Source organism: Drosophila sechellia, chromosome 3L (assembly GCF_004382195.2).
Source record: "Drosophila sechellia strain sech25 chromosome 3L, ASM438219v1, whole genome shotgun sequence".
Taxonomy (NCBI): Eukaryota; Metazoa; Arthropoda; class Insecta; order Diptera; family Drosophilidae; genus Drosophila; species Drosophila sechellia.
The window spans coordinates 4,673,398-4,690,561 of record NC_045951.1 but is presented as its reverse complement, the minus strand read 5'-3'; the positions used below and the strand labels follow the sequence as shown (position 1 = coordinate 4,690,561).

At 40.3% G+C, this 17,164-nt stretch overlaps 2 protein-coding genes across 2 annotated transcripts in view; one reads left to right on the top strand and one right to left on the bottom strand.

Annotated features, from left to right (window-relative positions):
- Positions 1-17,164, bottom strand: part of LOC6610826 — a 107,581-nt gene that overhangs the window by 77,397 nt on the left and 13,020 nt on the right. Inside the window, exon 2 of the mRNA XM_002035356.2 lies at positions 13,541-13,574. The gene's annotated coding sequence lies outside the window, so the exon portion shown is untranslated. The remainder of the gene's footprint in view (positions 1-13,540; positions 13,575-17,164) is intronic.
- LOC6610820 lies at positions 11,230-11,794 on the top strand. Its single transcript, XM_002035350.2, has one exon. The coding sequence runs from the start codon at positions 11,277-11,279 to the stop codon at positions 11,625-11,627; it is 351 nt and encodes a 116-aa protein (XP_002035386.1). The 5' UTR covers positions 11,230-11,276; the 3' UTR covers positions 11,628-11,794.

The window sequence follows — 17,164 nt, the reverse complement described above, 5'->3', positions numbered from 1 at the left end:
TATTTTTTTTAGAGTTCAATTTCTACTTTTCCACACCCAGCTGCATATGAGGCTATATCGGTAAAAGCCACAGGGCGGCTTTAATAGCGGAAACCCCGCCTAACAGCGAAGTAACTGTGAACAAATCGCTAAAATTATCCTCCATTAAGCTAAATTCACTTTAAATTTGCAAACATTTTCCCGTAACGAAATTCATTGTAAAAACAGTTGGCCTGCCTTGGCAACCAGTGCAATTTAACAGCCACTGCAGCCCTCGGCCCAATATGTAAATTTTTCTATAAAAGCGAAACCAAAACAGAGACAACAAAAATGTTAGCCCCGAAATAAATTCAAATTTTTTATGAATCAGGGAAAGATGTGAACATGTGGGCGGGGCTGGGCGGTGCAGCAGAGCGCGTGACTGAATGGCAGACTTGGACAAAGTTAGAGTAAGCCATAGAAAAAGACCACTACAAAGTGGATTGTACACTGAAAAATAAGTTAAGAAAGGTAGACGATATGAAAACTCCAAAATTTAAGAATTTATAGATTTAGTATCTATAAGTTTCAACTTCAGCATTCATTCAAGTTTCAAATCGTAAAATCATACTGATTATATGTTAGAGTTAAGATCCCCATAAAGGATATAGGACTTAAAGATGTTTCTATTGGTATAACTTATTCAGTTCTATTTAAAATAAATTTTAAGTAAACACATTTTCTCCACCATAGCAAAACATTTGATTGCATTTTAAAACGGCACATAAAAATGGTATATTTAATGTAATTTTTTTCAAAGTGACATTGCCCACGTTTGATGATGCTGCTTCTACGGATGTTGTGGATATTTCTTGGCTGGTCATCACCGAAGCCTGCAGAATGTCTTTCAATATTTTATGCGTGGGCGGAGTGGGGGGATGCTACGAAGATGTCGACAACGACACACTGACACACACACACAAGATGTTGAAAAATTAATGAAAATGCCGTAGCAAATTGAAAACAATCAAGTTCCAAGCGGATAGAGGGAGATGGCTACCACTGAGGTGAAAGAGACGGCGCATATGGGACTAGAAGGAGAAGGGAGTCAGAAAATGCAGTTGACCAAATATGCGCAAATATTGTGGTTTGAAAAGAGCAACAGCAAGGCAAAAGCCGGTAAAGGCAGAAATAAAGCGTGGCAACAAGATGATGTTAAAAACGATGACGATGATGATGCTGATGGTGATGATGATGAAGAAGCCTCTCTGACTAAAATAAAAAGAAAGACGAGGCAAAACAAGAAGAAGACGAAACACAAACAAGCAACTTGAAAACTTGATGTAGGTCAAATATTTTTTTCTTGCGGCTTCCAGTCAACGCCTGCTGAAAAGTGGTAGAAATAGGGACGTTGCGGGGTAACTGAAAATGGTAGGGGCTACCCGGGAACTCGTCTTAAATGTCTGCCTTTGCATGTGTGCGTATCGGTGTGAGCGTGTTACTTTCGGTTTATAGGCCAATGCAAGATGGCAAGTTTATGAAGCATATGCGGAAGCAGAACGCCGCAGAAGAGGAGGAGGATTGTAGAGGAGGAGGTGGGGATGTTTGAAAGTCTGAGGTGGTATAAAGTTGCACCCTCTCACCAGCGTATATGGCCCGGGGTTATGATGAAGTTTCCGACATTGATGAGGCTGCCGGAGCGGAGCTGCTGCCACAATAACCAAAGGAGACTGACAGCTGGCCCAGCTCGGGTTGCTCCTTCTGAGCGTTCTTAATTGCCGGGGCAAACACACACAAAAACGAAAGAAATAATAACCCACCGAGAGAAACAAAAAGTTGGTCAATAACCAAGTCCCAAACGAAACTTCCGTCAAGTTGTTGCAGTCTTTTTAACTGGTTGTGGCAACAACAAAAAAAAAATTCCCCAACCGCAAGCTATTTTTAATAACACCATAAGCGGTTTTTATGTTAAGGCTTCTCGGTTCTCACTTTATTGAATTCATATCGCACTGAAATGCTGTCGATAATGAAAACTCAAAATGGCTGATTTAATTTAAAAAATAATTATTAGTTTAATGTCTATTCAACTTTACAAAATTAAAAGCACTTCAATTGCATTGATTATTATGGTATTAAAGAACAGAGTATAGAACTTGTTATATTAATTTACATCAGAGATCAAAAAGCGAATTTCTCGCTTTGCAGTCAAGCCAAAGAAAAGCGGCCATCGAAGTTCTTGGCATCTGGTGTTGGCTGAAAACATATTTACCCGCAAAATGCAACCCTGAGCAGATGAAAAACCCCCCACCACCGGCTGCCAAACCCACTGAACTCCTGCCAAATTGGACCATGAACGTGATCAATTATTGGCCATTGTTGCGCATTTTTTCTTGTGTGCGGCTCGAAATCAATAACACAACAAAAGCCAAGTCAAGCGGCCAAGCGGCTCAAGAGTCAAGGCTAAAATCGAACTTAACTCGAATCGAGTTGCGTTTCGTATTTGTCTTTATCTGAGACCACTGTGAACTAAGCTTAAATAATAACTGTCCAGAGACCGCAACAAATATACAATTATGAGCGTGGACAAAAGGCTAGAAATGCATACAAAATCACATTAAATATCAATGTCAGTCGTTAATTGTGACTCGACCCAATCGATTGTCAAGATGTTTGGGGCTATAAAAAGATGATGGCGTTGCCTCGTTGACTTGCTGGTATTACCTTCTCTATAAGTCGGGTCTGCTGACCCCCGGGGGCAATTGGAGGAGAGGTGTTATGTGGCCAAATATAGATCGCCACAGTTTTTTTTACTTGGTTCGGTGAGCTGGTACTTTTTTGTCAATAAACTGAAATACTTGAAAATTGAGCCGTTTTTTAGATTCCGTTTTTTTCCACCTATTGTTCAGTTTGTCTTGCAAGTGGCTTCCGCTTTTTAAGTTCGCTTGTTCAGCTATTCAATTACTTTGGCAAACTTATTGTATCGACGGCTTTTCTGTTTTCTGCTGACCTTTGCTGTTTTTTTCCTATTTATAGTTTGGCAAGATTTATCGAACGTTTACATAAGCAGTAGTTAAATATCGGATCTAAGATAGTGACATAGAAAAAGTAGTGCTTACCTAAGCACTGGGATTAAAGAAAAACATAAATGCATGTTTGGTTCATTTTACAAATAACAAAGTTGAATAAAAAAGGCAATAATGCGGGGATTACATAAAAAGTGTTGGTAAAATATTCGAAATTAACATTTATACGTCACATTTATTTAAATTTACCATTTAATTTGAATGAATTCACGCTGTCTTTCCCGCGAACTGCCAAAAGAACACAATGGCAGATGGTTTTGCATTCCCACCAAAATAAAAATGATTGCAATAGAAAGTCGAAAGCCTGGTTAGGCTATTTCAAATTTACCATAATTAATTTTTAAACCATCTGCAGTTAAAGGCCGTTCAAATAGCTCTGGACCTTCCGCTCTTTGCCGCAATTGAATTAATTCAATGTGAATTCGAGCAAGATACAACTAATTTCAGTTAAAGGAAATGGCAGACATCAAGCAAAATGTTGGGACAATGACGGCGGTCTTCTGGCCAAGTGTTTTGGCCAGGCATTATCGGCTTTTGTGTGCAGTTACTTTGGCTCCGACTCCATTCTTTCCAATTTCGTTAATGGATTTGCTTTTGTTTCGGTCCGAGCTGTGAAATGTTTTAGACAAAGTCGTAAAACTAATAATGGCAATATAGTATGTATGCAGGTACTTGGGATCGGGTATTTGGGTAGCTCAAATTAATTTAATGTGAGCCGAGCTTTCAGTGATTGCAGTAACCGGGCTAATTGGCGGCCTGTTTTCCGTTTTTTTTTTCTTAATTTAGTAGCTTGCTTTATATCTTTTTCCCTTTTGACTAATGGTGACCAGGCCCAGCATGTGTGTGCCGTCAATGATATATAATTAGCCAAGGCAAAAAGGCAAATTGGCTGACCAATGTCTGGGCCAGAGTTTAAAGCCGCAAATGCCCAAAAGCAGAGTAGGACTCCCCACTCCTCTTCCGCCGACATAGTGTTTTTACAAATTGCAGACTAATTTGGTAAGGGGAGCGCTACGAAAAGGGCCAACACTTGCTGTAACTTATGGCCCTCTGGTCGGTATAATATCTGTATGTAAGTGTACATCTGTATGTTGCACATTTCCTTTTGAAAAGTTATTAGCGTGTTGAGCGCCATTTTTCTTGCTTTTCTTTTTGATTTAACATTTTTTATTTCCAACCGGCATACATACAAATTTTCATTAAAAGACATAAATTGTGCAGAAAAATGCTTCTCCACTGCTGGCGGCTAAAGAATGTCTGTAGCTGTAGCTGCAGATGTATCTGTATCTGTGGCTACAGCTATATGTGTATATATAGCTCTGGATCTGGATCTGAATCAGAGTCTGGTCGGGGTCTGTCTAAGTGGGCGTTGGTAGAAGGAGTAGATCTATGTGTGCATGTCGAGTGCTTTATTTTTCAGCCTTTGCGCTTTTTATTTACGGTTTATTTTTTCATCCCAGCATTTTGAATGAATGAAAGTTGCACGAGTGCAGCGAATAAATGAATGAATGAATAAGCGACTGAGCAACTGAACGGGTGGCAGCTACAAGAATGTTGCAAATGGTTCAACAAAACGCTGCACATTAAAATATTTGGCTAGGAGGGGCGTACACCACTGCGTATGCTCAACATTTGCAATTCGTTGCATTACCGAGAAAGGAAATTAGTCAAATGCCGGCGACAAATTGAATGGCTAAAAACAAACCAAGCCGTAATGGAATACAAATACCGTTTAAAAAGTCGGCGGAAGAACATTTCGGTTGAGAGGTCTCAGAAAAAAAAGCAAAGACCTCCCTGCGCACCTGTTCACAGCGGAAATGGAAGACTTTGAAATGCCCTGTGGCCGGAAAAAACGAAAACACGACAAAGTACAAAGACTTGCGGGATATTATATTAAACACTCAGACAGACCAGAAGAAAAGCAAAGAAATTATGTGTTCTTCGTGGATTTAGGTAGGGATTAACAGCAGTTGGTGAAAATCACAAATATCAACTGACAAAAGGGGAAACTAGATACATGTATTTATTAGGCTGCACTTCTAAGGACTTAACTTAAAGTAAAAAAGATTAACTCGTTTTAGAATTTAAAATATTCAAGTTCCTTAGTTTCATATTCTGCAAAGACTTGTTTTATCCATTACCTCAATTGCCCCATTGCTTGAAACCAGCTGTAGGCAACCATGAAATCTAGTGATTCTAGATTAGCTCCACTCTTTCTCCATTTCACCGGCGATTAAAGAATTCTAGCAAGCCCGCGCCCATTTAGGTTTAGGATTTTCACTTTTTTCCCCGTTTTCGCTTTTCTTTGGCCATTAAGTTTCGACGTTGGTAAACAAAAAAGCGAAAGATAGCAACAGAGTGTGTCCGACAATTTTTGCCCATTTCGCTGATGCGACGTCGTAAACTTTCATGTGCCGCCTTCGCTGCCAACTTTTTGGTCGTGATCTTTCACTCACTCACTTTTTCCACTGTCTCTTCAATCTAACTCGAAAAAAACACACACGCCGAGGCATTCAAATTAGTTGTGGGCGCTGTTCCCCGCTTTTTTTGTACCATTTTTGGATTCGTTGTAATTTCAGGCAACACACGTTCGTGAGGGGCCCAAACCAAGCCCAACTGACCACGCCCACCTGCCAGGAGGGACACGCATAAATCTCGCCACTATGTCAATCGCATCAAAGTCACGTAATCTATGCGACATTTTCACTGAATCGTTAAAATTGGAAAAAGCGCTACGGAGGTGCACTTAATTTGGCACAGAAAAAAATTGAAGGGATTTTAAAAGGATTATCCAAATATTTTAACTAATTAAATTGTTTTTAAGTACCATGTAATTCAAGCGCGTTTGTATTATTTCAATCTGCAGTAACTTTTTATAGAGAAAAATATTAAATTATTTTTTTCCTGTAATCTAATAAATCCTTTTACTGGCTAACCCTTTTTTTTAAGTGCACTTAGATCGAGCAATGCCTGCGCAGGCTCATCATGAATTTTCGAGTGGCATTCGGCAAATGCAGTTAGATGCACATTTGCTTAGTAAATTGTTTTCGAATCTGTTTGGCCAAGTCCGTTAGTGGCCCATCAGCTGGCCAACACTTCACGGCCAGTCAACACACGGCAGCGATGATTAATGTCAAAGTCAGCGACATGTCAGCGAGCAAAAATAGTAATTAAATTTTTCGTTAAATCCGATCATTATGTAAAAACGAATTGAGTTCTGCCAACGCGTGAAGGTTTAATCAAATTTTTTCACACGAAAATGTTTTGTAAAGCTTTTTGCTTAACCCCGGCTGGCAAAAGAAAAATCGTTAAAAATATAAAAAGCAAGCTCAACGTTGGCAAACTGAAACACAATGCGCAGAAAAAGTGCTTAACACGCCCCGTGAACTCTCGCACATGTTTAAAAATGGAAGTTGTTGCACTTATTTTTCCCTTTTATTTTGTTGCAATCTCTGGCCATCTATGGTAGTTTCAGGAAAAAGGGGAAAATTGTGCGACTTTGTATCTCGAAATTAAAAGCATCATAAGTGCACGCGATTTCAGCACTTTATTATACTCCTTGGCACCACCGTTCAAGGTCAAATCGCTTTTCATTACATCTGACAACACACATGCTCACATTGAGTACATGGGTGTTGTTATTGATATAAATCTGAAGATAGCAGATTAAACTTAAATAAGTTACTAAAATGATCAAAAGGAGTTTTATTGTGGTCTACTTAAATTCCTAAGTGCTTTTGTTAAAAATTCAAATAAAATTTCTACAGCTACCAGCATAATGTATTTCGCTGTCATAATTTTTTTCCAGTTGCCTGTATTTCAGTTTGGCTCACCAGTTTCCTTTTGACAGCTTTAAGAATGGCCCAAAAATGATTTGTGCGAGGCCGCGACAGCAACACTTTCCATTCACGCCCGCGCCTTTCGCTTTTCATTCGCAAACAGTTCTGCAGTTGTGCGAAACTGGAAATTAAAAACACTTAATGTGCACTTCCGGCACGAGGCGGGGGAAAAAGATGAAAATTCCGGAGATACGTACTATGCTCGAGATGCCGGAGTTGCTGCAGCAACTTATCGGTGCCATCAGCAGCAGCAACAGCAACATGCTCAGCGGCAACATCGGCGGCCAACAACATTTTACGTTAATATGTTTGTTTGTTTGTCTTTTGTTTCTGGCTCTAACCCTTTTTTGGCACGTTTTGTCTTCTGCCTTTGTTGCCTGTGTGTGTCGTCTTGCTTTTTGTGTGTGTTTTTTACCACTTCACTCTGCTCTTTCGCTAAATGTTGTTTACTTATTGTCATTGTTAGTGCTGTTGCCATTTTTCTTTTGTTTTTCCCAACATTGTTGGTGCCGCTGCTTAACATTCACCTACTTTTCACCTTGTTAGCCACGTTTGAACAGCAGCAGTGGCTGTAGAAAAAGCAGCAAGTTCTGCGCTTGGCCCTGGCATCATCATCAAAGCCAACGGCGGAGGCTTCAAATGAAATTAGAAGTTGACGCAGTGCAAAAGTAGAAAAAGCAGCTAAAGCACCAAGAGGCGGCCAAAACAATAAGGTACAACGGCACGATAGGGGCTGAAACAAAAAGCCAACAATGCAAACTGCACAGCGAACCAAAGCCAAGGAACGAAGCGAATTCAGAAGACGATGGCCTACACTGCAACAAAACTAACGACCTAAATATACTGAAAAATGGTATAGGAGCTAGTGTAAATAAAAAATAACCCTTCAAAAGATAAGTTCATTGACTTAATTTGAATTACCTACAGTTTTTCCCCAGTGTAAATCCACTCTCCCCAGCGGCGAGAAGATGAAAACTGAGCTCTAAGTAGAAAGTTAATTAGGCTTAAATGTGCGAGAAGTCGACGATGACGACGGCATTGAGAAGGAAACACAACAAATACAACAAGAATAATGGCAACAATAGCCGGGGAGAAGATGAAGCAGAAAAGCCAATTAAAAATTCTTACGCTTTTGCCTTAATTTTTCCACCAGCTTCGCATTGGCTAATAATAATTTTAAGCCAAAAAACTGAATCGCTGTACGGCATCAGCTGCTTGTTAATTAATTTTTATGCATTTCTACAAATGTTCGATTCGAAAAAGTTTTGCGATCCGGACTTGGCGTTTTTGTTAGCGTGCAGCGAAGCGAGCCAATCAATGGCCAAGCGAAACTTTCGATTCGACTGAATTTCACTCTTGGCCCAAAGGCGCCCACAGAAAATCGCCCAGAAATCATTGGCCGACCCGCCGCCAACTTGGTTGACATTAATTGGGCACATTAAACGGTGTTCGCTAATAAGTTGGCATCAACTAAGTTCCGGAAGTGCCGCCGCTCGGGCTCTTCGGTTCCGGCCATTGTTGTGTTCTTCTCGGCCTTGTCCAGCAGAAAGATATTCCGGAATGGAAACGATTAACACTCATATAACTTACGACAAATCAAATTGGACTGTTTGCTGCCCTAACGACATTACAATCTGTGTCACAAAGTCCTTTGAGCAGGATTAACAACTTGCGACAGATTGATACTTTTTCAATAATCCAGTAGAGAAAATTTTGTGAACACGAACTTCAAAAATATATAGAGATAAAGCTCGCAAAATCATTTAGTATCATAATATGAAGTTCAAATTAATAATTAACGATTCAGAGCTCAGGTGTTAAAATAAAGTTAATAAACTTAGAACCAAACCATGACACACTAATTTAATTATGAACTAAATATAGATAAATAGATAGAAAGATATATAATAAGCGAATACGAAAATGTGAATTTTGCGGTTTTGTGAATCCCATATAAATACATATGTCTACAAATTTCTTTTAAAATAATTAATGAATATTCTCTATAAGGGAATGTACTGGAAAATCACCATTCTACTTTTCTTATTTAGAGGCATAGCTTAGGCATAAGTCATATATCAATTGAAAATCTGAGCTGCCCACTCCACATCCGCTGCCATCTGGATGACTTCATCGAGCGGCCCATTTTGAATCCCAAAAGGGGTAGTATTAACGTGGTCTTAAGGTCGCGACATCAACGCGGCCAACGGCAGCAACTAATTTAGGGCTTAGCTCTAATCAACGTGGCGCAGACCGCCGCACAGAAATCTCATGGATGCGTGTGCCTGCATCTGAATGCGAGTGTGTGTATCTGTGTTGGCCATAATTGAATGGAGCGCGGTAGGTGGGTGTGCCAGAAGGAGTAATCCACTTGGCAGTGCAGCCACAAAAGGGTCTCCACTTCAGCAACTTTCTGCATGTGCCAGTCAATTTGCATTTTGAGGAGCGGAGAGCCAGAGAAGCTGGAAACTGTTGCATAATTAAAATTGGAAAATTAATTTCATAATTTCTGCCAGCGCTTTCATTATTAACAATTGTCCCGAAAAACACAAAAGCTCCTTCTGCTGACCGACATTTTCTCTTCGTTTTTTTTTCTATTTGTTTTTCAGTTTTCCGTACTCAGTTTTCAGTTTCAGTTTTCAGTTCGCCCGATTCTGGCATCTCGATTCTCTTTTGTTTCAGGTTTCGAGTTCCTGTTCTGGCCGTTTGGCTGGTTCCATTTATTATTTATGTGCATTTTGATGTGGAAAATATTCATTTTTTGTTGTTTTTTTTTTGCCATGTTGTAGCTACGTTTTTATATATTTTGTTGTAACATGGAGTTTTGCCAGTTGGAAATTTGTCGCCACCCGGAAAAGTTTTTAGGGAGATGTGTATATATTTTGCGTATTGTCATTTGGATAACATTGTAATGCAGTTGGACTGGAATAGTTTTTTTTTACAGTTCGAGAGCTGGAAAAGCTGCAGAGCAATTTCCACTTTACACTCTTGGCCATGTGGGTTAATTAGCACTGGCTTTTCCTCAGCTAAAGGGAAATCACTTGGCAGTTATGTTTGAATCTGCAACATTACGGGGGCTTTGAGTTTCCGCCTTGGCAACAACATATGCATACGTATATGTATAGTTCCGATTAACCCTGGCTTGGAAACTACAGTTCCGATTTAACCCGGGCTTAATGAGGCCGCAGATGCAGAGTTAGCCAAAAGAAACCGCTGATGTAATGCCACGCACATTTGCCACAAGGCAATGCCCCTACCACAGGCTGCTAACTGCCCATTGTGTGTAAATTTGTTACAATTTTTTCAGCTTATCGTTGTATTTCTTTTTTTTCTACGCTACCTCGTATTGCACATAAAGGTAATTTCTAATTTGCTGGTGTTTTATTGTTTTTCTGCCGGCTCACTTTATGGCGCCGACTTATGCAACACCTCTGAGGCAGCGACGCATGCGCACGAATTACACACATGGATATGGACACTAAACGCAGGGCTTTGCCTCCATATCGGCCATAAAAGCATAACGGCGTTCATTAATCATGCCGGTCACGTCGGCCCAAGAAAAAAGAACTGAAAACCTTACACGAACATAAATTGTTTAAAAGCGAGAATGTGCTCTAGTAAACGCAGAACTAATTGTGAATAGTTAATGAGGCTTGGGGACCAAGCAGACAACAAACCTTGAAAACACAGAAAATCTGATTTCATACGAAATTATTATATTTCGGGAGATTAAGTGGTTTTCCATTCTCATGCTTAATTGAAGAATATAGTTCTATAAAGAACGATTAGAATAATAAATACCTTCGCAATTTTGCTACAAAAGTAATTTACTTGTTGTATTATGTTGGAATCCAAAAAGGGAATGATTGAATTGGGTTCTTTTTTATGTGGAATTCTTCCCGATCTATCTTTAAGACGTCTTGGGCCTAGATTTTTCGCTAACTGCACCGAAGCTAGAGGGAACGTCGTGTGGCAGCAAAAGAACAGTAGCATCGACAACTGTTGCCAATTAGCGGCAACATGCAAAGCGCATTTGCATTTGCATTGAACCTGGAGCTCTCTATTTTGCGATTCTGCCTGCTGGCGATGACACCGGAGCACCGATGGCATTAACAACCGAGCTGGAAAACGTAATCAGTTCAAGTCGCGGCGCGGGATTAGGTTCAGTTATGGGGGAGGTATAGGTATCCTAATTGAGCTCTTCAGATATAATGTGCGGCAATAAATCCAGGACTTTTGCATACCTGGGATACCGGGAAATCTCGAGGAAACCCACATCGCATCGAACCATATACCTGAGTGGTTTAAAAGTCGCCCGCACACGCACTGAATGCATCATTTGGCCTCAAACCACTGAGGAGAACGTTTCAATTTGCATAGAAGATACGAGAGGAAAATGTCAGACTATTCCAGCAGCGACTACAGTGGCAACTCCCAGAGGAGGGAGAAATCCGTGAGCTATGCCCTCTACCTCCACCGAAGGGAGTTGGGGCGGCCCAGGCGCAAGATGATGCGAATCGCTAGCACCAAGTTGCAGCTGACAAACGAGCTCATCCAGCTGCAGCAGCGTCGCCAATGGGAGACGGCCTTTGACCTCGAGTTCGACGCGGAGGCCAGTTCCCAGCAGATGAGTGCACTCGATAGGGAACGGGAATATCGGGACAGATTGCGAACCAATATGCAGCGGCAACTCGAGAAGCAGCAGAAACGCAAGCGAAAGTATCTCCAGGAAATCGGCAAACTATAGTGCGAGCATTATGCGGAAGGCAATAATTAATTAATTAATTGAGCACCATATTAAGTAACTTAAAGAGTATGACAAACTAGAAAATCAAGATTTTCAAGCTATAGGTTTAATCTTTCTGACTATTTTGAATTTTACACTCTGGAAAGCAGTAACATAAAATAAGGAACTCAGAAGTAGATTTTGTGATATCATCTTTTATAAATATTATTTAGTTTTACGGCATTACAGCCTTATATGAATTATTATATAAATCTAGCATTAAAACAAAAGACTATCGCTCAATAAAATAGCTGCATAACAATTACATAAGGCCTTCTTTGAGACTGTAAAGCGAACTAATTTCGAAATGTGCCAAAAGATTTGTGATTAGCTATCTATCGTTTATCTTCGCTCGTTTGCAGAATTGATTTTCCTTCTTTCTGGGCCACGGACTTTAAGCTGGCCTTAGCCAAGCCAAAAAAGTATCATAAATCACGAAAAAAACAGCGACTTTCTGTGTGACTTCCACAACTCAAGAGATCGGGGCTGAGACAAGCAAAAGTGTTTGACTTTTGACACTCTTTCCTAGGCGGTTAAGGTGGCAACGTCTGTCAAGTGCAGGAAAAACTGAAAACTACTAGGAAATAACAGCTAAACGGATACCTGGCACTATACAACATTTTAACTAGCAAACACCAATTGAATGCTAATTTGACTCCTGTCAAAAAAAAGCTATAAACGAGGCTTTTACTATCCACTTTGCTTGTAAATCATGGTATTGTAAAATACAATTGCAGTATTTTGTATAGTTGTACAAATAATTTGAAATTTTGCCTTTCTTCCGAAGTGCAACTTTCTACTATGTTTTGGGTCTGCAGCATATACCCCAAACTACCTCGTGGAAAAGACAAGCGCCAAGAACAGGTAAGGAAATGCAACAGAAGCCGCCCAAAGGTGAGCGCGGCAACTTTTTTTTCAATTTCCTGCTGCCATTACGCCGCGCGTCGCAGCTGTGTGCCGTCCCTCTTGCACGCCGTTTTCCACGAGCTCCTTCGCCACTCAGAATTTTCCTGGCCATTGACGTTTTTCGCGCACGAAGGCTGCGTCTTCTTTTTAGTTCTTCTCTGGTCGCGGTTGTTGTCTTCGCTCTCGCTTCTCGCTTGATTTGTCACACAGTCCCAACGGGAAAATAAACCTGTCCCCGTGTACTATACAACACTCGCAGTGTCTCTGGGCCGCGGAAAACCGGTATGTGCGCTTTCTTTTTGCTCCCACTGTGCGGCAGAGTGGGCAAATGCCGCGGGGGGCAGGGGAGCAGTGCGGGGGCGGGATGCATTGCGTTTCATCTTAGCTCTCGTATTTAGTTCCAATTCCTTTACACACACTCGCAAGGAGCACACACACTTGGAAAAATATGGTTCTAACTTTAGTTCTACAATTTTGAAATATGCTTAAAATGCAATCGCATATTGAGGAACTGAATTGAAAGATGCAAATATTAGGACTTGGGATGTTTAAATTTTACAAAACACTTTTACAATAAGAATTATTATTATTGAAGTTTCATTTATGGTCATTTTCAGATATTGACTATGATCGTTGGTACCTTATAGTATGTTTTTGATTTAATATCTTAGTTTCTCCGTGTAACCAACCCTATTCCCCAGCGCTGTTTACTATTCTAAGTGCAGTATCTCGGCGAGTTTCGCTTAGTTTTTTACCAGCTTTTCCTTCGTTTTGTTTCTGCTTTTTTTTGTTGGTATGTCGGTTATTTATGCGCCTTGTTGTCCCAATTCTTGAAAAATACTACAACAAGCCTCGTGACTGCGCCTGTGTCTCTGTCCATGCACTTTAGGATTCTTTTTTTGCAGCCTGCTATTTTTAATAAGCAATGCTGCAAAATCGCTCCCCTTCGGTCTTATTGTTTCACTTACCTCACTTTATCCATTGGCCATTAAACGCTGCACACTGGAAAAGAGGGCAAAAAGGAGTTTTTATTATTTAAGGCAAAATCAATATGAGAAATTCTGTTGACAGCGACCAGCTCGCTGCGTGTTTGTATGTGCATATAAAATTTTACAACAACCCAGGGGCGGGGACTGACATAAATTTAATACCTTTTCAAATTGTTTTTCATAACCCATTTTCCTGTAAATACGCTGCTGTACTCTGTTGGCCAGCAGATAAAGTGCATTTGTTTGCTTTTCCTTTATTTCACGCTGCAGTAATTGTTGCAACAGCAATGCCGAAAAACAAATGTGAACTACGCAAATACGAAACTAACTCGGCCGCTTGTTCTTTGCTGAATTTTATCCATTCTCGGCCCACAGCATTTGAGCCACTATTGATGCAAAGAGCTTTGCTGCTAATAAGCCTTTAAAAATATGGAAATGAGGTTTTTATGCGGTACTACCAAATGCATGCACTCGCCCCTTTAACAAACTTATCAAAACAAAAACTTATTCAATTCCTCAACTTAATAATATCTCTCGATCATTTAACTTGGTGCGAACTTCTTCACTGCTGAATGTTATCATTAACCCCATAATGCCCCATCGCTTCGCCAGTTCCGTGTACCCATGTCTTTATGTTCATTCAGCCGTGGGACAATGGGAAACTTTGGATTCTACCCATTTGAGTTTTCCCGATGATTTTTGCTACTGCTGTTGTTTTGTTTGCTTTTCCTGTTTTTTTACTCTTCGTTTTGCACTTGGGCTTCTTCTTGTTGCATTGAATTCTGCGTGTCAGCAGCAGCTGTGTTGGCCACTAAACAACGACCAATGTAACAACAACTGTAATAATAGCAACAATAATGGCAAACAAAACAAAAAACACACTCCGGCTCAAACAAACAACATTGTACAAATAACAACACTTTTTATTGCTACCAAAAGAGAGATGGATGGAGTAGTTGCCAAAGCAGAAGAAGCAGTCCACTGAAGGGGGAAATTCATTGGGGAGGGGTCGGGTGGTAAAAGTGGGTGGTGGGTCTGAAAGGGGGCGGTGTGAGAGGAGTAAACACAAATAAACAATTGCAATTGTGTGGCGTTGGTTGTAATTCTGTGAGCTGCTAAATCGTCTGTAAATACTTTTCTACAAGTTAACAGTTATAAATGGGCTTTTTATGAGTTGTATGGGACAATATTTGTGAGCACACTACACAACACTGGACACGAGTTGAAGGACGAGTGGGAAATGGTGGGTTGGAGAAGATGGATTAATGGGCCGAAGATCCTTGTCAAAGAGATAGATGAGTGTTTCGACTGGAATTATACCCAGTGCTCGCACCCAAAGTGTTTTCATCGTAATGTACCCAATAAGGAAATATCAACTTTAGTGTAGGTATAAAACGAAATCTTTTTTACAATACCTGCCATCAAAGAATTTCACATACCAAAATTGGTTTCCTGAACTCCTGAGATACAGCTGCCTTTGCGAGCTAGGCAACATACAAAACCTGTACTTTACAAGTTTATAGCAGATAATTCATGGGGAATCGTTGGTAAGATAAGAGCGATAGCAAAATTATGCCAATAGCCACAACAAAAGTTCGCATACCAAAGATAGTAAGCCGAAGTCTCAAGGATCGTAAGATCCAAGTGTTTTATGAAGCCACACCACCAATACGTACACTGTGCATATTACGTGTAATTGGGGATTTGTTGCCCAATGATAATGGCATTGAGCTGTTTTTGCTACTGCCACTGCTGCACTGCCTTCGCTCCACATTTTTCATGTTGCAGGCATTCGGAATCGCTTAGAAAGTCACTTGAGGGATATGGCCAACAAATCGAGCTGCGAGTGAAGCCAAACACTTTGCTTATGTCTGTTTGTCAGTCAAGTGAAATCGTATGCCGCCTTCTATGCGTCTATGCCCCATGTCCACATCCATGTCCATGTCCAACTCTGAGTCCAAAACCAATTCCGAATGCGAATACGAATACGAGTCCCAGTTCGAATCCAACTCGACGTGGATGTCTGCCCGTTGTCTGGCCAAGTGGCAAGTAGTTATTGTTACGATTTATGGCATACGCACAGCAGATGAACGGGGGAGAGTTGCTCCATCCGGGGGATTTCTATTTCTATTGATTTTTTGTACCACTGGAGCTGCTGCTGCTGCTGCTACTGCTTCTGCTGCTGTGTTTTCTATTTGCTGCTGTTGATTTGCCACACGTCCATAATAATGCTAAGAAATGGAAATCATAAAAGTCAACAATCATCCACGTTGGCCATGACCAGATTACTGCAGTCGGTGCGGTGGAAAATCGGTTGGGGGGTATGAGTATGGGTATGTATATAGCAAACAGTTAGTTGCAGTTGAATTTGCGCGGCATCATTAGGAAAATTTTTGCGCTTTCGTCAAAGAAATCAGGCAGTACCGCCATAATGATGTTGACGCTGCGTTTTGTGCAGGCAGGTGAAAAGATGTTTGGGGTCGCACAATTCAGTAGGCTTGGGAAAACATCATAGCTCGATTGATTTTCACTATCGATATCATACAAGGAATTGAAAAAGCTAGTAAAATCTGATCTTTGATTGTTATCCAATGCGACGGTAAATCAATAGCATAGTCTTATGTAATCATCGATATAATCGATATTGCTATCGACTAATACCCCCAATTGCTCGACATTAAATACCAATCCCCTGGGGATGTCCAATCGAATCTGAAATTTATACAGCACTTGTGTGTTTGACAATTTTGCATTCGGCGGTGAAAGTCTGAAAAAACTGCAAACATAAAACTAGGCAGGCGTAAAAATGCAACGACACACAAACCCCGCCCTTTTAGCCCATTTACATGCCAGCAACAGCAAAAATCAAATCTGCTACGACGAGAGTAATGCAAGATTAAATGCAACAAAAAGTGGCATATAACATTCGCAAAAAGCGAAGCCCTACCCACATAAGCAAAAGCCAAACAAAATATTTATTATTACACAGCAATGCATGCAGAAATATTCTAACCCAAAACTGCTTTCAACTGACACATGATGGGCTTTGTTATGTCATAAATGCCATGGGAGCTGGGGAATTAATTCTTTGCCCTATTATCTAACAACTAAACCATAAATTCTGATTATCAAGTGACATGGCAACATGAAAATTTATGAGCGGATGAGGATCGAGGTCAGTAAAAACATATTCGGGTGATGATTTTCGGACATGATGTTGAAAAAGGTGATACCAGAACTATTCAAATATGTTTTCATTCGGTTTTAGTTTTTATATATAACTTTTAGTTGGCAATTAGTATATGAGTTAATGGTCAACAATTAGTACATTAAGTTAAATAAATGTGATATGTTAAATAAAGTGAACCCATGTGGGCTGCTATCTGTACAGGGCATACAACTATGTGGTATTTAATTTTGAAGCCCGACATTTTTCGACATTTTACTTCTACTACAGTAAAATGTTGGCTTTTCAATTTGTTTTAAAATACAATAAAAGTGCATTTTGCATTTTGTCTGCCACGCATTGATTGAATGCGTCGCATCGCGTTGATTTTTTGTGCCTCTCTGCAAGTCCCTCAACTCTGATTTCGCTTTGCGAAT